We start from the raw sequence: 23,686 nt of genomic DNA, 5'->3' as shown, positions 1-23,686 counted from the left end.
GTAACCACGAGTTTGTTAGCCGAGAACGGCCAAGAAACCGGTCAGTGAACGTCAGTCGGCCGTACGTACGCGGCCACTAAACATTAGCCCGATACCCCGACGGTAGCATCTCTGCGCCAGCGGCGCCGATTAAACAAAGCCGCGCGGCCAGCGCTGCCACGGCCGCACGCACGCACGCCCGGCCCGTTCAACACGGAGCCGAGACCGGCCCGTGCGCGGCCACCTGCTGCGCAGCGACGAATCTGCAGCCTGCCGGCAGGGCTCACGTGAGAGGATGCACGAGGAGCTCGACGGTGGCGGTGGGCGTACGGCGCCGTGTCTCCGCCGTGCCCGTGCATGCATCATGTATGTATGTCGCCGTGTCAACTGAACCGGGATAGAGAAATCGGCCTCCGCCGCTTTGGAGTTGGTTAGCAATGGTGGCACCGCATTATTGTGCCGCTGCTGACACTGTCTCCTCCCTCCCTCCCTCTCCCCAGCTGTGGCGCCATGGTCCTGGCTGCCATTTCCGTGTAAGCTTCGCATGTGCTGGTCTGGTCTCTGATCCATGCCTGGTGTGGCGCGTAGTATATTGGCGCGGTGACCACTGATTTGTTTTTGCTTTCCTGTTTGGAGCGGGAGGTTCAATGGCGCTGCATGTCTGCATCATGGTATGGGCAGGCACCTGCACCGGCCCCCCGCGACACGGTCGCGAGAAACCCAGGAGATCGATCCACGGAGAGCATGTCTGGCTCCTTTGATGATTATAATCAGAAAGCTGTTACGGTTTCTACGGTGCTTGGTGTAGCACCACCATCAGTATGTTCTTCCGGTTTGTGTAGAAATCATGGCGAAACACGTGTCAAGCTACGTGCACTGACTAACAAGGTGGTAAGTGTAGATGATTCAAGTCAAAGGGCGACAGGCAGATCAAGGGCCTGCTGAGCTGATCAGAGTTAAGTAAAAAAGATATGGAAATTGGCTGGAAAAGCGAGTGTCATGTTGATGGGCAACCTAGAGCTCTGGGATCCTGTCAGGGGCAAACCGGCTAAACAACCGTCATGCGCGGTGCTTAGCTAGCTACGCTAGGCTAGACATGCCGATTTAACTAACCCGGCTGCGCAGTCTGACACCTCGGGATAGCGAGCCCTGCAACGTGCTCACCGCAGACGCAGGGAAGCCGGTAGCGGTAGCTCGCGGCCACAGCTCCATTCCTCCTTTGAATACTCGGATCGGGAGGTCGGTGTGGCGCGGAGATGCCCGCCTCTGCCTCGCCGCGTCGTCACCGCACGCGTTAGTTAGTGCTAGTTCTGTACTCTAGTTCAGTACACTGTGCTACTGTACATCAGTAGTTTAAATTTTGAACCCTCTGCGTCAGTTTTCTTGGGTTATTTTGTCAGTTCAGGGGGATCCGATGCGGGCAGAGGATGTATTTATCTCGGTTTCCCGTGCTCCATCGCCGGTGTCGCGGCTCGTCAGGGCGCTTAAACTAGACGTCGTTCGGGCATGGGGCTCTGGGTGCAGGTGCAGGAGTATCAATCGATGTTCAGACACGTACGCGCCTGCACATTGTCAGCTAAGTCAGTGGTGCACTCCAACTTGACGAGATGCTGCAGGTGGCTCCTCCAATGGCTTGCCTCTGGCATCGGTGCTACTCCTATTACTGTACCGCCGTTACAGACTGGAAGCCTCTGACAGAACGAGGATTAGGGCGTGGCCTGCTTAGTTGGTTTGCCTCAATCTCTGGCCTGTTTTCGCTGCTCCTTCAAGCATGTCTTGTGCAGGCAGCATTGCAGCTCCACAGCGACAATGTGTTGCTCTTGCTTCAGAAAAAGATCAGATGAAAGTTGCGTATGACAGCCCGTTTGTGATGGCTTCCAGGCCTTAATGGGCCTGTGAGGCCCCTTTAGACGTACCCGTTGAGCTTTCTTCGGCCCAGCGTACTGATTGAAAAACCCTCTCCCGGGAACTGGGTTTGCTTACGGACCCGGTCTGCGAATCCGCAACGGAGAAGAACTGATTGTTCGTCAGTTCATCGCAGGCCTACGTATATATGTATCCCCGGTCGCTCGGTTTCTTGTGATTATTATTACGGGATCGCGTCGCCGAACAGGACCTCCGGAATCCCCCACCTCGGCTCGGATGGCCGGCTCTGACGATGACCAGAAAGGTTCGCGACTCTCGCGCCCGTGTCCTCCGCCGCTCTGCTCTGCCTTGCGGGCTTAACAAGTTCTCTTGTTGCTGTGGAATTTTGCAGTTGTGGTGTGCTTACGCTCGCTCGGCAGCGCGCCGATGCTGAGGCGAAACAAGTTCAAGGTGCGGCTCCCGTCTCGTTGACGTTCCTCTTTTTTTGCCCTTCTAATTCTTGTTCCTGCCTGCAAACCGCCTACAGGGGCCTCGCCCCCGCTAGTTACCTGCTGCTTAGTGGAATCGAGGTTTCGGTTTTACTCGGTTTTCCCTGCTGAATTTATTCATCGAGTTCAGATAAACTGAAGAACTTTACCAGTAAGTAGTATAGCCAGATGCATCCTTGCTAAGAAACCAGGGGAGGTTTGCGGGGGAGGCAAATAAGCCAGGCATTTTTTCTCACCTTGATTGTTCCCGTCTGCTTGCTGGTTGTGGAAGGTAGTCTATTTGATGAACTGAATGTCGCAGGTTGGAAACCTTGCTAGGACCTGCACTTGGTTGTAGCCAACTAGAAGGGCGACTCTAGCATGAAATTGACTCGTATATATATGAACTTCACAGAGGATCTAGTGTTTAACCTAGCCTGAGTTACAGTAATCCCGGCGATACATTAGTAGCCTTATAGTTGCTGCTTCAATTGGTTGGCTTTACTGAAATTCTGCTATCTTTGAAATTGGATTCTGAACTGTTTACCTTGTGTTGTACGCAATGAACTTTCATTAATTTGTTGCTTTTGTATCTGTATCTGCTGCTAGATTTCAGGACGAGAGAAATTCTCGAAGATTATCGAATTTCTTTGCGGACAACTCCATAAGGATACACTGGTACGAACATAGTTGCGAGTTTGATGGAAATTTAATCCATGACACTCTAAATTTTCACTGACAGTTTTGTATGTTGCCCACAGTTTGTCTATGTCCACAGTGCATTTTCAACAAACCCATTTTCACCAAAACCAGACGAGCTGCTAATCGACTTATATAATGTAAGATTCTGCATTCTTTCTACTTATAAATACGTTCTTGCATCTTCATCCTTAGCAAACACTTGCATATGATGTGTGTTTACATTATCAATTAGCACCTTATAATGATTCTCTTGCTTGGGTAATCATTTATTTATCACCCCGATTGACACTCTAGGATTTGTCACCATTTATGTTAATGAGCCACATTTCAGTGAGACACAGATTCAATGGGCTGTTAAATTGGCAGATAGTGGATTCTTGCTTAAATCTCTAGTTGGCAAGACCAAACATATTCTTGAAATGTGTGGACAACTTTTTGATTACATGAAGATTGTTTACAAAATACATGAACATTTTATTAATGCATGATAAACTTTTTTATAATTTTTTAAATTATTTATATAAAAAATATTTAGAAATTTCGAAATATATACAAAGAAAAAATGATCAATCGAAAACAAAAGAGAAAGAAACGAACGAAAATAACATCTTAATGGGCTGGCCCAGTCGAGGTCTTGAGGCGAGACCTAGACGCGCCCGTCGGCCCTTCGGCCCAGAGTACTGATTTGATACCTTCTCCTGGCACTGGGTTTGCTTACGGACCGGTCTGCTGCTAATAATCCCCAACGGAGAAGGTAGGGGTTGTTCATCAGTTCATCGCGTCGCCGAGCAGGACCTCCTGAATCCCCCTCCTCGTCCTCCTCGGCCTTCCCAGCTGCTCCGATGGCGGGCTCCGAGGCTGAGCAGAAAGGTTTGCGACCCCCGCCCACGGGTTCCATCGTCTCCTGCGCCGCTCTTTTTCCCACGGGTTTAATTTCTCTTTGTTCGCGTGGAATCTTGCAGTCGTGGTGCACGTCCGCTCGGCCGGCAACGCGCCGATACTGAAGCAAGACAAGTTCAAGGTGCGGTTCTCGTTTCGCACCCCTTCTTTTCGATCTTGTTCCTGCCTGCAAACCGCCGCTGCTTAGTGGAACCGAGGTTTCGGTTCTACTCGGATCTCGGGGTTTTCTCCGGTGAATTTTGTCAGCGAATTCAGATAAACCGATAAACTTTTCTGGCAGTAGACTAGTAGCCGCCGGATGTTTAGGTACTATCTCTGCCTAGATGGGGACAGTGAAACCTAGCATATTTTCCATCCCTTGATTGATGGTCCCTTGCAGCAGTTTGGTCTGCTTGCTGGTTGTGGTAGATAATGTATTTAGTGAACTGAATGTCGCAAGCTGGAAACCTTGCTAGGACCTGCTCTTGGTTGTAGCCAACTAGAAGAGCAACTTTAGCAAAAAATTGAGTACTTTGCCTATTCCCGTGGCTCATAGATACTATACATATGAACATTGCAGAGGATCTAATGTTAACCTAGCCTGAGTTACACTACCAGTGCCGGGGATGCATTTAGTAGGCTTATAGACAATTGGTTGGCTTTATTGATATACCACTACTTCAAATTGTTGACTACTGAAATCCTGATATCATTTGTGTTTGTCCTTGAAATTTGATTATGAACTGCTTACCTTGTGTTGCACGCCATGAACTTCATTAATCTGTTGCTTGTGTATCTGTTTCTCCTGCTAGATTTCAGGACGAGATAAATTCTTGAGGGTTATTGAATTTCTTCGTCGACAACTTCATCAGGATACACTGGTAGGAATATAGTCGTGAGTTTGATGCAAATTTAATCCATGACACCCTAGGTTTTCATTGACAGTTTTCTATGTTGCCCACAGTTTGTCTATGTCAACAGTTCGTTTTCTCCAAGCCCAGATGAGCTGATAATTGACTTGTATAATGTAAGATTCTGGATGCTATCTTATTAACATATTTTATCACAATCCCCATCCTTTAATGATTAATGTGTACACTCATGTATGATGTGTGTTTATGTCATCAATTAGCACCTGAATACCCCCTCCATTCCTAAATATAAGACCTTTTAGAGATACCAACATGGACTACATATGGAGCAAAATGAGTGAATCTACTCTCTATAAAATACGTCCATATACACCCATGTGTAGTCTATATTGAAATCTCTAAAAGAGCTTATATTTAGAAACGGAGGGAGTAATTCCTTTCTTCGGAAATCATTTATTTATTATCACCCCGAAGATTGACGCTCTAGGATTTGTCAATCTTTTTATGTGATTGTCATCCTTTGTCTTAATGAGCCACATTCCACCGAGACACAGGGTAATAATGACCTTTTTATGTGATTGTCACCCTTTGTCTTAATGAGCGACATTCCACTGAGACACAGGGTAATAACTCCTATCAGTGGATTGGTTAATTGGCGACTAGTTGTATTCTTTCTTAAATCTCTAGTTGGCAAACTTACATAATACAAAGTCTTGGATCTTTATGGTTCGTATGCATATACTATTTTTAATGGATTCCTTAGTTACCAAGCATCATTTGTTTGCCATTGACTTTCTGTTATTTCAGAAGGCGTATTAATGAAGAAGAACGCTGATCATGTTCTTATGTTATAACTCTGCAGAATTTTGCAATAGACGGGAAGCTTGTGGTAAACTATGCTTTATCGGCAGCGTGGGGTTAAAAGTTTGGATTAGCAGGAAGAACCGAAGAATCGAATGGATTGAAAAGGTCGTTTGAAATTTGACCGTTTTACTGTGTATAGCTGGAGTTGTAGTTGGTCAGTCAAAGAGGCACTAGCTCTCACATATGTTGATGATGAAAGTAAAGGTTCTTGCGAGACTGCCTTTTCTGGCATTGAACTCTCCAAGTGCTCGTACGAAAGAATCGTCAAATGTTTATAATTTGTTTACTAAGGAGTAGGTTAGTTCTGAAAAAATGTTTAGGAAAAATCTGACGGTTGTGGTGTACTAACCAAAAGAAGGTCTATCAAGTATACCGTTTTGATCTTTTTATAGTGTATCTCATTCTTTTTGTGGTATTGGGTTTTTAATATGTACTTTCTCTGCTCCAAATTAATTAAAGTTCTAGGTTTGTGCTAATTTACAAAGTACATTAACATCTACAACACCAAATTACTTGCATTTGGTGTTTTTAAAAATATATTTCCATTTCATATATAATTGATGTTGTAGATCTTAGTTCATTTTTTTAAGACTTGGTCAAACTTTAAAAAGATTGATTTAGAGCACCTGCAAAACTTCAATTAATTTGAAACAAAAGGAGAAATAGGTATACACTTGACAAAAGATAGATATGCATCTTGTAGATCTTGGGGTAAAGGCAGATGTCACACACTCACATGCCTCTCTACTTATTCAAATGTTTCGACAGCTTGATTTCCGCATAATTAATTTCTCGTGAAACGTTTAACTTTCTATTCACCTCCGTGGTTGCGTGTTACATATGCAAGGATGAACTTGACAACTGTGCAAAAAGGAAATAAACTTTAAAACATCAAGAAAATAACAAATTCATGAGGAAAAGGGGCAAGCCCAACGATGTATGCAGCCCCGTGCAAAAAAGAATAGATAACACAAGAACTCAAAAGGAAAAATCTACATGAATCTTTGCACAAATTCAAACAGTTATATTAACAAGTCCATATTACCAGTAGACAGGAGAAAAACCATGTACTAGCATCCATGTCGCAGATCTTGGGTCGCGGCCGGACAAATTTGACCGGATGCGGACGCCAATAGGGTGTGTGTGTCACTCTCTCCCTCTCTGTAAAAAATGTTGGGTGGCACACATTCACACGTCTCTGCTTATTATTATTGAAATGTTGCGTCAGCAGGATTCCCGCATAATTAACTTTCTCGTGAAGCGTTTAAACAAATTACACTACTGCTACTATCGATGCCCGATCTGGATCTAACCAGCTGAGTTCAAAGAAAATATCTACTATCAGCTCCGTGGAGGTGCCCGTCCCTATATCACACCCCCATCACCCTGTTGGTGAACTCACTCCAGCAACCACATCCCTTCTCCTGCCCCGGACTCCTGCAGCACCTGAAGCTCGCCTTCGCCACGCATCTGCGCTTCTGCAGGTAACTGCGATATTTTCCTTGCTTAAGATCTTATCAGAAAATCAAGTTGGGGTGTTGCTGCAGACTGCTGTTCTCTCGTGCTCGCGAGCTTTAGCTCTGAGGACCTTATTATCGTGGTTAGGATGTTTTGGTAGAATCTGCTTGCCTGTGTCGTTGCCCTAGCCCTCTGTGAACTGGTTACCACCAGTTGCTTTGCTTTGCTTCCAGCTTGAAGTCAAACGCCTGAAGGGCGTCGACAAATCTAGTTGCGGTGGGGAACGATAGCAAACGAAAGAAAAATTGTTGCTTGGTCTAGGAACGAGATATGCTTGCTCGATCTACGTATTTCACAGTAATGATGTCCATGTTTTATCATTATTATTGTAAGGTGTCTAGCGTTGTGAGGATCTGAGGCTTTGTTTGGGGATCATTCTTTCAGAGATGGTCAACACCTCATGTTGTTAGTCTGGTACGCTGACTGTGCTGCCATCGGGCTGGGAGTTTCTTTTCTGTTTTCTCCGGTGGCTGTGCCTCGTGGGGTGGTGAGCTGGGCCTCTGATTAACAGAGGAAGAGCCTGTCACGTGGTATACATGCACCCTAGTTAGACTCTGTCGGTTGACATCAGGGCGTATTTGAGTAAATCCAGGCCAGCCCCATGGAAGCAAGAGTTCTGTTATGGAACCTATGTGCAGATCAGAGGAGTGATTATTGCATATATAATACTTGAGTGATTCAGGAGTTGGGTTTAGTAGCCTTATAAACCGTGTATGTTTGCTCTACCTTTGGTTGCAGGGTACTACATGAAGTGACCTAGAACACATGGAAGGGGATAAGTTCCAGGAAGAGATCAAATGCCTCATTGAGGTGAAGCGCAAAAACATCACACGGTTTCTAGGATATTGTGCCGACACACAAGGGAGAGTGGTAGACTTTGAGGGAAGCTTTGTAATGGCAGATGTACGACGACAGTTCCTCTGTTTTAAGTATCGACACAAAGGTAGGAACATGTGATGACATCTTTTCTTGGGTCATAATTATTGGTTCCCATCTGATAACAACAATTACTGTGGTGCCATATACTCTAGCATATGAAACTAAAGTACTTCAACTGTTTCGAATACTAACTCCTCTATCTTCTCTTTGTGTATAGATACGTACAGTGGAGTTGAATGGAGAGAGCACTATCAAATAATCAAAGGAAATTGCAAGGGTTTATGGTACCTTCACCGTAATCATATTGTTCATTTGGACCTAAAACCTGATAATATATTGTTGGATGATAATATGGTACCGAAAATAGCTGACTTTGGTCTCTCAAAGTACTTTCGTGCCGGATTATCATTTCAAAATTTGGATGAACATCGTAAGTTGGCTAATCTCTTGAAATCTTGATCTTTCCGTTAGCCATATATGAATCATATTGCATATTTTAGTATTCATCCATCAATTTTCTTGCAGGGGTTATTTGGCACCAGAATTCTACGGTGGAAAACTCACATTCAAGTCAGACATATACAGTTTGGGTGTTATAATCATAGAGATATTAATATGTCATATGAAATATACCAAAGACTGCTCTGCTTTGAGTATATACCTAAAGGGTATCTTTATGATTATATCACCGGTCACATTCAAGTCAGACATATACAGTTTGGGTGTTATAATCATAGAGATACTAACATGACATATGGGATATACCAAAGATTGCTCTGCTTTGAGTATGTACCTAAAGGGAGTCTTCATGATTATATCACCGGTACGATCACCATATCATCTCTCTTTTTTATCAATAAAACTAGCACATTATCTCATGTAACCGTGTGGGAAATATCTTTAATCATTTTCAATCTTTTTGAGACACTGTGGTGTAACAACATTTTGTAAGAACATTAACTAGACTATCAGGCTACCCGCAGAAAAAACTAGGCTATCAGGCAGATGTGTTGTTTCTACGAGATCTTGGATTGATATGCGTAATTTAAGTTTAGGTCATGAGTTGAACAATCATCCATTTGTAGAGAGCCCACAAATGTACATGACATAGGTTCAACTATTATCATTTGCGACATGTTCATATACAGTCACGGTGATCTATACATACATGCAATGTTGGGAAAATCTATCAACATGTGGTCAATAATTCATTCATTATGAGATGGTCCACCATGGTCGAATGTTTTGTCTTCTCCTTTCATTTTCTTGCTATCTCTGTTTTTACCATCATAATAGAAGATTTGGTTCAAGCATCAGAAGCATATAATAGAATTTACGTATAATGGAAGTTACTTGTTGTGTTGTATCTCTCTACTATTATAAGGACTTCAAGTATCTCAAATACTAAACATACTTTCATCTCCCCCTATTATAGATGCATCTCGTGGACTTGAATGGGGCAAGAGGTATCTAATTGTTAAAGGAATTTGTGAGGGCTTATATTACCTTGAAGAAGAAAGTATTATTCACTTAGATCTGAAACCAGCCAATATATCGATGGACAACAATATGTTGCCCAAAATTACCGACTTTGGTCTCCCAAGATGTAAGATGTTATGATGAAAATCAAAATTGGATCAATGTAAGCCGATTAAGTGTCTCAAAGCTCATTAATGGTGGCTTTGCAGTGGTTTATAAGGTATGCTAACTCTCAACTACTCTTGGTCTATAGCTGAGTTTATGCTTTATTAGTAGAAAAGTTGAGTTTATTCTAGCAAGGCATGTTAGCTGCAGGGAATTCTTTAAAATGGGGCAATCGCTGTGAAGAAGCTTTCCAACACGTCTTATATTCATGATAGCGAATTCTAGTGAGAGGTTGAATGTTTGATGAAGGCCAAGCACAAAAAGTACGGTTTATGAGTTATTTGGCTATGCACATGGGGAAATGGCTTCCTACGAGGGAAAAATTTCCATGGCAGGTGTACAACAGAGGTTGCTCTGCTTTGAGTATCTACCGAAAGGAAGTCTTTGTGACTATATGACCGGTAGGATCACACAACACATAACATGTTTTCCATGTTCATTTTCTTTCTTTTGATCATCCACAATCGGAGTAGTACTAGTATATAAGTATATGCTCTCGTCTACATCTAGCTAGATTTTAAAGATTACGAACTTTAAGTATCTCACACAATAACCTGTTTTAATATCTTCTCTTCCCTGTGTAGAATGCTTATGGATATGAATGGAGAGAGTGCTATGACATAATCGAAGGAATTTGTGAGGGTTTAAGTTATCTCCACAAGAACCATATTGTTCACTTCAACTTAAAACCGACAAATATACTTTATGGAATATACTATGGTTCCTAAAATAACTGACTTTGGTATCTCAAGATGTTTTGATGAAACAAGGACTTGTTATTACTTCAAAAGTGATGGGATTAGTGTAAGCCGGCTAAGCCTCTTGAAAGCTCTCAAGCTCTTTTTTTCAGGGTTCACTTTTAAATTATGTATTCATTATCTTCTCATTTCATGCAGGGAATATTTTTTTCTAGAAGTTCTTTTCAGTGGAATAATCACGTTCAAACCAGACATATACAATCTTAGTCTATATATCAATAGTTATGGAGATATTGATTATGATGAAGAGGTATTTTGAAGTTGATTATGTATGAATTTATATCACCCTTCAATAATAAAATGTTCAAATACTGATGCCATGCCTTTTACTTATGCATACTGTTGGAAGCACATCCAGCAGGGCACAAATTAGCTGCAAAAGACACAACAGACTTATTGTTATGTAAACCTATAGTTATGCAAAGGGGAACACATTCTGCAAAAGACACAACAGACTTATTGTAATGTAAACCTATAGTTATGCAAAGGGGTAAAACGAACACATTCTTTAATACAATTTGACACTACTTTATCTCTGTTTCTTTTTAGTTTTACCAAACAGTAGAACACAGATTACATGGTGCAGTTTTTACATTTTTGTTATAAATTATTGTTAGTCTGATATTGTAATTTAGTAATTTATGTGGTTTGCACATTAACATCATATTTATAGGGTTCATATGCAAAATATTACACACTTAATTGCTGATTACATAGAGGTTGATCCTTTTCATTAACCCACATCTCACTGTTGCAATTGAGCAGGTACTCAAAATTTGGAGGAATTGATTGGACAGATCACTGGGAGGAAGACAACTGGAACGAGTGATGGAGTGCATTGACACCGAGCTAGCGAGGAAACCAAGTCCTTAGCATATGAGCAAGCACCTCAGCCGCCGGAGGGGTCGATGCTCGTCAACGTGGATGCAGCAATCTTCTCCCAATCTGCAAGAGCGGGCTTTGGTCCGGTGATACATAATCACCGGGGAAGGGTGCACAGGCGGTGAACAGAGGCTACTTTGAATGAGTTCAAATTCCTGAAGGAGCAGAAGCCATGGCACTTCGTCAAGTCTTAATCCTTGCCAGTAACACTGGTATTAGGAAGATCATGGTAGGTTAACAAGATCAAGAGTTTAGGTTTTGATAGGTCCCCTACTGGAGCCATAGTCCATGATATGAAAAAATGTGCCACAAAGTTTGTATCTTGTACTTTTATCCATGTCAATCGTTCTTGTAGTGAGGCAGCACATGTTCTGGCTAAATCGGCAGAGCATGATGTTTCGTCCTGTTGGCTTAATGGTTTCCCTGATGTAATCAGGACCATTATCTGTAATGAATCAGTTATGAATGAATAAGAGGGTGCAGCTGCCCATTACCTCAAAATAAATAAATAAAGGATAGTACTTCCTGCAAGAGAAAAGAAGGAAAAAAAGAACCCAAGTACAACAACAATCTTGTGGACTTCACGGGACACGATTGAGAAGCGACGAGCAAAGAACACGGAAACTGCTACTACGGTGAACAGCAACTGTGGGAACAGAGTGTCACTATTTTAGAGAACAACCTCTTCGTTTGTTTTATTTCTTCTCCATTTTCGTCTCTGCAAAACCCGTCACAGGGTTCAAGCACATACCGGAAGCAGGGACAGAACAGAGTAGCTCCCAGTGTGTTGTAGTATTTCCTACCATTATTTATTTATTCTAATAATGTGTTGAAATTCAGCCTTTGTGCTTGCTCTCATGTTTCATTGCACTGTTCAGGCTCTCTTTGGACTGTTAAAATTTATAAAAATGATATTGTATATATACCAGCGATCTATCTAATATAATCTAATACTACCCCGTTCCAAAATAAGTGTCTTAATTTTGTACTAATTTTAGTATAAAGTTGTACTAAAGTTGAGACATTTATTTTGAGACGAAGAAAGTAGTATATATATAACAAGTATGTGATGGACCCAGAAAAAAAACATGCTAGAAAATCCCATTAGAAAGGAGAAACATACATCCATTAATCGACCAGTCATTAAAATAGGACTGGGTTCTTCTTTAACCTAACAAAACACCATCCGAATTGTTATGTTTTGCAATTATAAGCGACCAATGTTTTAAATGTACTTTACCTTCGGTTCATCTCAGTTCCTCCTTCCCCTTCTTCTTCTCACACCCGATCTGGCCCATTCCGACGAGTGGAAGACTTCCAGATGCGATTATGCAATGCGTGCGTCGATAACAGAGGCTTTGTCTTAAGCTTCCACATCATGTCCACCTTATGTGTGCTCTAAGTGAAAGTCTCGGATCCAGCCTTGGATCGGACTACGACAACGCCATTATGTTGTTACTTCATTGGGATTGGACTCTTGGGGCCAATGACCCGTTGTTTTTTTGGATAAAGAATGGATTTTATTAGCTCGAAATAGAGCATCAAGAGGATATAAACACTATGAGCACACACTCGGCCTCTGCATAGTTAGGATGCATACAGCCAATACCGACACACACAAAAACACGTCGACAAGTAGCGAAGTCATACAAGACCAAAGCTATCTGTGGGCGAGGAAAAAAACCCAAAGCATTCAGGTTCGATCGACAAACTATAGCAATGACTATATCCGCACCAAACATTTCATGACACCGCATGGACGACAACGTTCTTCAACAGCAACGCCTTCAGAAAGGGAGCGACGCTCATGAGCCGCCGTCACCGGATCCAACCATAATGGCTAGAATCTAGGTTTTCACCCTGACAAATCGATTCAAGTGCACCGATGCGTATCCGCACCAAACATCTCATGACACCGCAATGACCCATTGTTGGTTGTGTATTGCTCATATACACTGATGTGTACTTCTGTACATGAACAAATTGCAAGCCGTGACTGGCAGCACTTTCCACGATGAATGTGCTTCGACCTATGTCCCATTTCAAGTATTTTATGAATTTTTGACGTGTGCCGCTATGAACTAGTTCAACAGGTAGCATACACGTGAGATATAGTTTGATAGTAAACTTGATGAAAAAGGGAAATAAATTTGAAAATAGAAGAAAACTGAAATGAAGATTAAAAACCGAAAAAGAAGAAACTGCTAGCTTGGGGTTTGGAGCAAACACCCGCGGACATTGTTCGGACGTATGGGCTCTGGCCTGCGGGGGCACACCCTTCATAGGAGTTAAGTGTCAAATGGGTAGTTAAGTTTTCGATTTTGACAAAATGATCATGCACGACTAAATTTATGTTCACGCACAAGAAAAAGAAACAAAAAATTTAACCAGGAAATGAAAAGTAAATAATAAGCAAAAACGAAAATAGAGAACGGATCAAAAAGCTGGAGAACTGGATGAGAAAACTAGTAGATAAGAAACAGAAAATGAAAAAATAGCAGAAAGAAAAGAAGAAAATGGGCCGACCCATTCGCAATACCTGTAGAATGGAGAAACCCTCGTTCAGGCCAGTGATTTGTTCTCACAGTCACAGGGCTCCACCAGTAGCCAGCCCAGGCCCAAGTTTATGCCGCGCGCGCTCTCGTTACGTGGGTCGGCCACCGCCGTCCGATCATCTCACCCGGACCCGACCCGACGGTCAGATTCATCGAAGCTCAGTCTTACCCGGGAAGGAGCCCGCGACGCCACCGAGCAACCGCCTCTTCCCCCCTTCGACTCCCGTCGCCATTTCCGACGCCCCCCCAAACCTCCTAGATTTTCAAATCCGCACCACCATTCGCCTCCCCCAACCCCCCTCCTCTGCCCCATCCCGCCGCAGAGCGCGAAGCCCCCGCGAATCCGGTCCACCGCGAGGCGATGGCGTCGGCGAGGCTGACCCCGAACGGCGTGGGGGCGGCGCTGGCGGGGGACACGAACCTCAGGCCCATCGTGCAGGTCGTCAACCTGCGCTGCGTCAACGTCGACGGCAAGGGCACGCCCCGGAGCGACAGGTGGCGCGGCCTCGTCTCCGACGGCGCCGAGACCTGCCCCGCGATGTTCGCCGGCCAGCTCAGCGACCTCGCGCGCTCCGGGCTCATCCGCCGCGGCTCCGTCGTGCAGCTCGACGAGTACGTCATCAACATGGTCGGCGGCAGAAGGTTCGCCTCAGCATCCCTCAGCGTACCGTAGATCGATGCTCGATTGTTTGCGCTTGCGACCGGGGCGGTTTCGGCTAGGGTTCGTGCCCGCGCGCGGGTTCTGGCTGGCCATTTATGGTCGCGGTCTGTGATTCGCTGCGATTTCTGTGCCTGTAAGTGTAGTCTAATTGGTCCCTGCGAGTTGCTGTCCCTCAAATTGATTGGGGGTCTCGCTTTAGATTGATACTTTTCTAACTACTTGGAAAATTCGGTGTACGCTGATCCTGATACTCATGTTATGCTTCCTTAGGTACTACTCCGTAGAAGTGAACTAGGTCTTTTCCCTCTAGGATAACAGTACTCAACCAGAGTGGCGCCGAAATTTTGTTCCACTGATCTGCTGCTGATTGAATTGGATTCTGTAATTCCTTTTTAGGACTAGAAGATATCTGTATACCAACTGGAATGTGTAATTAAGTTGTGTTGTGAGGTATGATACAGTTTGGTGTTTGTGTAAAAGTTAGTTCATTGGATTATATTTCTGCTACTCATAATGGTCGTAAAATCGTAGATCTGGCTATGGCGCTGTGCGTTTCTGGCTTGTTAAATGATGTTATTTTCTGAATGATCGGGAGAGGAGGTCCTCTACCTTGAATTTCATAAAACAGTCAATATAAGAGATAAGAGTCAAATAGACTGGGAATAAACCTGCAAAGAGAACTGACATTATGGTCGTTTTGATGATTAGAAGAAGTTAATTGTGTGCTGTGGTTCATTTAGTTAGTTATGCAGTAAGTTGTTGCTATATACTCTAGTCGACTGGTCATGGTGCTGTGCATCAGCTAGGTTCCTTGTTTACTGATTGGGTCATTTGGTGCATGGAAGTTTGATTTGATCACTGTAGTTTACGTCATGCTCACAGATGTGGACATCTTTATCTGGTTGATTCATTTAGTGGTTTGTGTCTTTCAGCTCTACCCACTTGGTTCAGCAGTATACTTGATGATACAAGTTGTTATTTACCTATTTTAGCTGCCAATTGACTTTGTTTCATTGTGTCTTTTCTGATCTGCTCGTCAGTAAATGCTGCTGGAACATAGTTTGTGAACTGAAATGTGCCATGATTCAAGTTTCTCTGTCATATGTCTTAAGTAACTAGTGCAAATGCAAATTTGTCCTTTTGTCTTGTGGGTATGTGAAATTATTTGTTGTTGCTGAGCTGATTGGTTGAATATCTGTAGGGTTATCGTCGTTCTGAATTTGACAGTTCTTCTCGCGGAGTGTGACATCATTGGCAATCCAGTGATTACTCCAGAAAGTGAATCTTCTAATCAAAACAACCCAAGAGTGGAGCAATTTAACGGAACACGTCAATATGGTTTGGCGGCAGGAAACCCAAGTCCCACAAGGCCCAATGGCAATGTTCCAGTCTTCCAACCTTCGGTGTCAGGGAGCTCCTTGAACACACCCACCAGGCTCAGTGACAAATCTCCAGTCTTCCAGCCAACAGCACAGCCATCTTATCGTCCTGCACCCAGTTACAAAAATCAAGGAGCAATTGCGAAAAATGAAGCCCCTGCTAGAATAATCCCCATATCTTCTTTAAATCCTTATCAGGGCCGCTGGGCTATCAAGGGTAGAGTTACTGCAAAGGGAGACATCCGCCGGTACCACAATGCAAAAGGTGAAGGCAAAGTGTTCAACTTTGACTTGCTTGATTCTGATGGGGGTGAGATACGGGTGGCATGTTTCAACACTCAACTTGATCGCTTCTATGAAGTTGTGGAAGTTGGTAAGGTCTATGTGGTATCAAGAGGAAACTTGAAACCTGTACAGAGGAACTATAACCATCTGAACAGTGAGTGGGAGATTACGTTGGAGAGAGATTCATCAGTGGATCTTTGTCCTGATGAGAACAGCTCAATTCCCTCTCAGCAGTTTAACTTCAGACCGATCAGTGAAATTGAGGATACTCCGACCGGTACTATACTTGATATCATAGGTGTTGCTATCTCTGTCAGCCCTTCCACCACAGTACAGAAGAAAAACGGCACGGAAACTCTGAAAAGAATGATTGGCCTGAAGGATATGTCTGGTCGAAGTGTTGATCTAACCATGTGGGGTGACTTTTGCAACAGAGAAGGCTCACAGCTGCAAGAAATGGTTGAACGTGGGGTCTTCCCCGTGCTGGGTGTCAAAACAGGAAGAGTGAATGATTTCAATGGCAAGTGTGTCGGCACAATTTCTTCCTCTCAACTCCTCATAGACCCTGATCTCTCTGAAGCTCATACTCTGAGGCAATGGTTCGACGGTGGAGGAAGGGATGCTTCTACTCAGTCCATATCTAGGGATCACACTCCTTCAGCATCAAGGAACGAGGTCCGAATGACAGTTGCTAAAATCAAGGATGATGGTCTTGGAATGGGAGACAAACCTGATTGGGTTACTGTGAAAGCCTCCATTATATTCTTCAAGAGCGACAACTTCTGCTACACAGCTTGCCCTACTAAGGAAGGTGACCGGCAGTGCAATAAGAAAGTGACAAAGGGGACCTCTGGCTTGTGGGTGTGTGACAAATGCGACAAGGAGTTTCCAGAGTGCGACTACAGGTATCTTCTGCAGCTTCAGATTCAAGATCACTCGGGAACAACTTGGGTGACAGCGTTTCAGGAGACCGCGCAAGAGTTACTAGGCTGCTCGGCGCTAGAACTCGTTACATACAAAGAGAACGGAGACCCTCGTTTTGCAGAGACCATGCTCAGCTGTTTGTTCAAGGATTATCTGCTCAGGCTGAAAGTCAAAGAAGAAACGTACAGCGACGAGAGGAGAGTGAAGAACACATTGGTCAAAGTGGAGAGGTTTGATCCTGCTGCCGAAAGTAGATATCTGCTCGATTTACTTTCAAGGTTGGTGGCATCATATTGAGCAGCGAGTTTCGCCCGAAGAGGTGTGGCGGTGTCCATAACATGTTCTCTTTTACTCGGAAGGCCCAAGGTTTACTTACCATATTAGAGATTCAGGATTTATTCAGTTCATACCGATGTTTTTGATGTGATAGTAACAGTAAGCATGCCAATGTCTCGGCCTATGTAGACTTTCTGTCCTTGTTTAATTTTAACGGATCAATTCAGATGTAGCTACTGAATCATATTGATGTCTGTGTTAAGGCATCCCTGCTTTTTAAACTTACCAATGCAGTTGGTGGGCACACTGAGGGGCTGTTTGGTTCTAGGCCTAGCATTGCCACACTTTGTCACACATTTTTGCCAACCTTGCCTAAACTTGCCATACTTTTTATGTGTATGCCATGCAGGACTTAAGTGTGGCTTGCCTGAGATGTAACTTGAACCAAACACTCATCTAAGTTAGTCAAACTTGCCTAAAATATGACAACCTTTGGCAAAGTTAGTCATAAATCAAACAGCCTCTGAGTGACGACGGCACACAACGGCTTGGTTTGTAGCGAGCTGTATGTTCCCGTTGCAGTTCGAATCCCGGCATGACACAGTGCACTTCCCGGCGCTAAGACGTCTAGTTGGGGGCACAGTGTTCGGCCACGATGGCAGCCGAGGATGGTGACGAGTAGTCACATTCAAGGCGTGTCCAAAAGGACTGGATTGTAATCTTGATTATTTGTTTTAGGTCCATTTTCATAGTACACATGTGAGAAATGTTAGGAATTAAATAGTAGATTAATTAGCACATGCTAATTAATGACTCGTCATTAGCAAAGGGGTGTGTTCAACCCTGAATAGTCATGTCTCTTCTCTCTCTATTGTCAACAGGCACCTGTTCAGGAGGGATGCCTCCAAACATGCACCTTTTCTTCTCACCTTTTCTAAATGTATATATACTTGAGAATCAATAGAAATCAGGACTGATGGTCCATTCATTTTCAATCTCGTTTTACTCTATAAGCAATATCTTTATATTGTTCATCTTGAAAGTCAAATCATGTGACAACCATGAAGTCTCTATCAACTTCAACATTCTATGAACATGTTTATGGAATTGGTATTCGACGGCTTTAAGATATGCAAGTATCAGGGGGAGATCTTCCTGAATTACTCATGTTCAAAGCATCATATTATACTCCTTTTCTCTTTATAAGTTCATTTTTACAAGTTCTCATCAAGGTTTTTAATGAGGTAATATCAACATGAGATCATATGTCGTACTTTCTGTTTTCCCCCATCGGGTGTTTTAGGAAAGTATACATGACATATTTATTGTCCTCCAAACTCTATGGATTTTCCCGTATTGAGTTAAAGAGACAATTATCATGATATGTCATATATCTTTCTTCTTATATTTTTTCCACTGGATTTTGAAGGAGTTTTCAATGACATATCAGATCACACTCTTTTCCCTTATAAGCTTTCCCTCTTATAAAAGGTTTTAACGATACGACATATGCAATACTTTCTATTTTCCCCACTGGGTTTTCTAAAGGAAAATATACAAAGCATATTTATTGTTCCCAAATTCACCTATGACTTTTCTTCTTTCACAAAGGTTTTCTCATATGAGTTGTCGGGGGATGAACTCCAGATAGGCAACGGAACCCGGATCCTTTTCAAAAACACCGGGGCCAACAACGTCCCTCAATCCGGCTCGCGCTTGGCTGGGTTGCTCAACCCAGCCAAACTCCTCAACGCGGCCCCAACGACCGACACAAAGACGGTCGAACCCGACACGACCAAGACTTCTCCAACAAGCCAAGCCATCCCTTGGCGTGTTCCTCGACCCGGCCATGGGTCAGCTCCCGTCCCATCCCGGTCATACGATGGGACTAGTCTCCACTCAGGGATGAGCGGGGCAACAGTGTCCCACCAACTCCGCTGGTCAGCCGGGGCGTGGCAACAGTGCCCAACCTACCCTGCTGACCAAGGCCAACATGGCTACAGTGCACCCATCTGCACTGCTGATGCCAGCAACCAGCGACCTGACGGTGCGCCACTGTAGCGAAGTCGACTCGGCCACTCCGTGACGATCGACAAGACGGCAAACAGTGCCCCCTGGCACACGGGGCCCGCGCCCGAAGAACCCGGTGAGCCCTGACACCCGGCGGGTCCCAGCGCCGGCTTCCCGGACAATGACAACCCGACTCCATGGCCTTGTAACATTACCATTATACCCCTGGGGGGTTGACCTATAAAACCCCCCAGGAGCCCTCATGCATACGGGGACGACGCGATCAATAACACACGCACACACACACACACACACACACCAAAGGAGAGGGAGCAACCTAAGCCTTGGCCTGCCTCCCTTCTTCCTCCATACATCTCTAAGAGCAACTCTGTACTGTTACATATAAACCACACTCGGCAGGACTAGGGGTGTTATCTCTCCGGAGAGCCCCGAATCTGGGTATGTCTTGCGTCCCGTGCTCGCTCATGCTGAACTCGCCTCTGGAGCCCACCCATGCCCTTGAGCCTCCTCCTCTCTTTAGCCATCATCCCTTGGCATCTCCCGTGTGCCCACCACGACAGTTGGCACCCACCGTGGGGCAACTCGAGGTTCCGGCCGGAGCCATGTTCCAGACGGGGCCCTTCTCCAACTCTGACGAGCCCGTCATGCTGGCGGACGATGTCATCGACGCGCTCGCTGCCTCCTTCGCTGTGTTATGCATCTCCGATGCGCTCGCGGCCGATGAGTACCCCAGCGAGATACTTGACATCTCTAACTCCCCCATTTCCCTCGGTAGCGGCGCCCCTGCCGGGTCAATGGACCTCTGCATGGAGGTCTTCGTCACCAACACTAGCGCTTCTTCCTCGTCCAACGCGACGAGGAAGGCCGCCGAAGCCAGGGCCGCAGCGGATCGGGCTGGCTCGCCCAACCCGTTGCACGCCACGATGCAAAGCCTTCACGTCCCCATGGCCACCGCTGTCTACGCCTCCAACGTTGCCGAGGCCCGAGCTCGACTCGAGGAGGACCGCCAGTGCTTGATGGACCTATCCGAGACACTTGCTGCCATGCAGCGCCACATGGACTCCGCTCCGCTGGAGCGCAACGCCGCCTATGACTTCATGCCTGCCGTGGTGGAGCCAAGCCGGGTTGATGACGTGCGGGCCCGGGGTGGCGCAATCCCTCCCGTCTACAAGACTCCCGTGAAGAATATGCGCGCCCAGGCGGCCGCGGTTGGCCTGGATTAGCTTGCCAGCGAGGAGCTGAAGGACCGCCTAAAGCGGGTAAACGACCTCCTCGACACGACCAACGCGCAGCAGGACCGCCTCAACCAACTCACCGAGCCGGCGGGGTCCGGCTCGATCCACACCAACGATCCCAAGGACCAGTAGAACACGGCGTCTTTGCCACCTGGCGAAGCGCACTCCGGCCGCACCCGGACCCGGCGTAACCCCGCCCCGACGACTACCGGCGGCTTGACCGACGAGCCGGCCCCGGAAGACCGGCGCCGGCGTGATCCTCCCCCACAACCCGTCCAGTGTCTGGCTTTGGCCGACCCGACCCTCCGTGGCGCAGTCGCCAGCCGGCTGGGCTCGCGCTCCATCGACGACGCTGACGCTCGCCACCGCCTCGACCAACTCGCCCTCTCCTTGGAGCTGGAAGAGAACAACGCCGTCGGACCGGCGTGCTTCGGTCCGCGCATCCAGGATGAGCCCTTCCACAAAGGGTTCACGCTCCCCCGTGACACCCCCAAGTACAACGACATCGTCAAGCCGGAGGACCGGCTCATCGACTACACCACCGTCATCGGCATCGCGGGCGGCAACCGCCGTCTCGCCGTGCGCTACGCACCTCTCATGCTCCAGGGTTCGGCCCGCACGTCGTTGAACAGCCTGCCGGCGGGCAGCATCAACGTGTGGGTCGACTTCAAGCATGCCTTTGTGCGCAACTTCACTGGGACCTACAAGCGACCCGGCTGCCCCAGCCAGCTCGCCATGTGCGTGCAGGGACCGACAGAGACCGTCCGCGAGTACCTCGCACGCTGGACCGAGCTTCGGAACAGCTGCGAGGGCGTCCACGAAGTCCATCCCATCCAATACTTTGTCAATGGGTGCTGGGATGGCACCGTGCTCATGGTGACGGCGGACAAATACGCCAATGCCGACTCCGCCATGAAGATCCAGGTGGCGCTGGACGAAGCCGGCAAGGCAAAGCCGGTTCCCCTCCCAAGCCGGCCGGCGAAAGCAGCTGGTAGCAGCACAACCAGCAGAACAACAAGCGCAAGGCCGACCAGCCGGCTCAGCGCTATGGCAACCGGCTCGTCACGGCCGCTGAACAGGCGCCCGGAGCCGAGCCGGCCGCCAAACGCCGGCAAACTGGCAAGACGGCGTGGCAACCCGCCATGAGTTTCGAGGAGATGCTCGACGCTCCCTGCAAGCACCACAGCGGCGCGAGGCCGTCCACGCACACGCTTCGGCAGTGCGCCATCACCAAGCGCATCATGCGGGGCGACATCCCGCCTCCTCCGGCCCCGGCTCCGGGAGCAGGGCAGCTGCCTCCGCCTCCCCCCACCCCCAGCTAGCGACGCGATGCACGGTGACGTCTACGCCGACCAGAATGCGTCCTATGCCATCTTCACCAGCCTCGGCGACGATAAGCGCAGCGAACGCCTGCTCCCGCAGGAGGTGAACACTGTCGTCCCGGCCAAGCCGGAGTACTTGCATTGGTCGGATCGCCCGGTCACCTGGACACGGGAAGAGCACCCGACCATCATGCCGGACCCGGGTGGCTACGCCCTCGTCCTCAACCCCACCATTGTCGCGCCTCAACGCACGTGCAAGTTCTCCCGACTCCTCATCAACGGCAGCAGCATCAACATCCTCTACCATGACACCATGACCAAGCTCGGCCTTGAGGCCAAGGACCTAGAGCCGACCCAGACGATCTTCCACGACATCGTCCCCGGCCTCTCCTGCTCCCCGATCGGCCGGATCCAGTTCGACGTTCTGTTCGGCGACAACAACCACTTCCGACGCGAGCTGCTCTGGTTCGAAGTGGTGGACCTATCCAACGCTTACCATGCACGAATGGGCTGACCCGCGCTCGCCAAGTTCATGGCGGTTCCCCACTACGCTTATCTAAAGATGAAGCTACTGGGTCCGAAAGGCCTCATCACCATCACCGGCGATTACCGCAAGTCCCTGGAGTGTGGCCGAGACGGCGCCAAACTGGCCGAGTCGCTGGTAGCCGAGGAGCATCGCCAGCTCGACCGGATCATCGCCTTGGCCAGCGAGATGCCGGCCGTGCCGGTTCTGGCCGAGGAGCCGGCCGATGAGGCCTCGTTCAAGCCCTCCAAGGAGACCAAGAAAGTCAAGTTGAACCCGGAAGACCCCAGTTGCAGCAAGTACGTTGTTGTGGGCACCCGCCTCGACAGCAAATAGGAAGGGGAGCTCGTCGACTTCCTCCTGAGAATCGGGATATCTTCGCATGGATCCCAAAGGACATGCCGGGTATCCCGAGGAAGTACGTCGAGCACAAACTCCATGTCCGCAAGGACGCCAAGCCTGTCCGCCAACCCCTACGTCGTTTCTCCAAGGAGAAGAGAAGAACCATCGGTGAAGAAGTCACCAAGCTTTTGGCGGCCGGCTTCATCATGGAAGTGTTCCATCCCGAGTGGCTGGCCAACCCAGTCCTCGTCCTGAAGAAGAACAAGACCTGGCGTATGTGTATCGACTACACCGGCCTGAACAAGGCCTGCCCCAAGGATCCGTTCGCCCTCCCGCGGATCGACCAAGTCATCGACTCCACCGCCGGCTGTGAGCTCCTGTCCTTCCTGGATGCTTACTCCGGCTATCATCAGATAAAGCTGGACCTGGCCGACGCCCTAAAGACGTCCTTCATCACGCCCTTTGGGGCGTATTGCTACGTCACCATGTCATTCGGCCTGAAGAACGCCGGTGCACATTCTAGCGCTGCATGCAGAAATGCCTGCTGCCGCAACTCGGCCTCAACATCCACGTCTACGTGGACGACATCGTGGTGAAGACCAAGCAACACCTCACGCTCCTTGACAACCTGAAGGAAACCTTCGCCAACCTGCGTGAGTACCGAGTGAAGCTCAACCCGGAGAAATGCGTTTTCGGCATGCCGGCCGGAAAGCTACTCGGTTTCCTCATCTCGGAGCGCGACATTGAGGCAAACTCGGAGAAAATCAAGGCCATCGAGCGCATGCGCAAGCCAGCTCGGCTGCGCGATGTCCATAAGTTTACCGGCTGCTTGGCCTCGGTCAG

At 47.0% G+C, this 23,686-nt stretch overlaps 4 protein-coding genes and 1 non-coding gene across 5 annotated transcripts; all 5 read left to right on the top strand.

Moving 5' to 3' along the window:
- Nucleotides 1-1,697: 1,697 nt before the first annotated feature.
- On the top strand, nucleotides 1,698-6,018 carry LOC147966210 (ubiquitin-like protein ATG12). The gene is made up of 8 exons (XM_087528733.1): nucleotides 1,698-2,149; nucleotides 2,237-2,295; nucleotides 2,922-2,990; nucleotides 3,074-3,884; nucleotides 3,977-4,035; nucleotides 4,713-4,774; nucleotides 4,858-4,920; nucleotides 5,628-6,018. The coding sequence occupies exons 1-4, from the start codon at nucleotides 2,122-2,124 to the stop codon at nucleotides 3,221-3,223; spliced, it is 306 nt and encodes a 101-aa protein (XP_087384859.1). The 5' UTR covers nucleotides 1,698-2,121; the 3' UTR covers nucleotides 3,224-3,884; nucleotides 3,977-4,035; nucleotides 4,713-4,774; nucleotides 4,858-4,920; nucleotides 5,628-6,018.
- Nucleotides 3,745-6,018, top strand: LOC147966209 (ubiquitin-like protein ATG12). Its single transcript, XM_048680256.2, has 5 exons — nucleotides 3,745-3,884; nucleotides 3,977-4,035; nucleotides 4,706-4,774; nucleotides 4,858-4,920; nucleotides 5,628-6,018. The coding sequence occupies exons 1-5, from the start codon at nucleotides 3,857-3,859 to the stop codon at nucleotides 5,685-5,687; spliced, it is 279 nt and encodes a 92-aa protein (XP_048536213.1). The 5' UTR covers nucleotides 3,745-3,856; the 3' UTR covers nucleotides 5,688-6,018.
- A 3,713-nt stretch (nucleotides 6,019-9,731) lies between these two features.
- On the top strand, nucleotides 9,732-12,145 carry LOC125514887 (uncharacterized). The gene is made up of 4 exons (XR_015608801.1): nucleotides 9,732-10,071; nucleotides 10,255-10,474; nucleotides 10,567-10,678; nucleotides 11,194-12,145. It is a non-coding gene; the product is annotated as an uncharacterized LOC125514887 (transcript).
- Nucleotides 12,146-14,058: 1,913 nt separating this feature from the next.
- Nucleotides 14,059-17,715, top strand: RPA1A (replication protein A 1A). Its single transcript, XM_048680255.2, has 2 exons — nucleotides 14,059-14,507; nucleotides 15,728-17,715. Exons 1-2 carry the CDS (start codon nucleotides 14,227-14,229, stop codon nucleotides 17,409-17,411), a joined length of 1,965 nt encoding a protein of 654 aa, XP_048536212.1. The 5' UTR covers nucleotides 14,059-14,226; the 3' UTR covers nucleotides 17,412-17,715.
- Nucleotides 17,716-22,510: 4,795 nt separating this feature from the next.
- LOC147966208 (uncharacterized) lies at nucleotides 22,511-22,837 on the top strand. Its single transcript, XM_087530755.1, has one exon. It carries the CDS (start codon nucleotides 22,511-22,513, stop codon nucleotides 22,835-22,837), a length of 327 nt encoding a protein of 108 aa, XP_087386881.1.
- The last annotated feature ends 849 nt before the right edge of the window (nucleotides 22,838-23,686 follow it).

The sequence above is a fragment of the Triticum urartu genome, chromosome 6A, assembly GCF_056163025.1.
Source record: "Triticum urartu cultivar PI428250 chromosome 6A, HENAU_Tu73, whole genome shotgun sequence".
NCBI lineage: Eukaryota > Viridiplantae > Streptophyta > Magnoliopsida > Poales > Poaceae > Triticum > Triticum urartu.
This window is presented reverse-complemented; position numbering and strand designations above follow the sequence as displayed.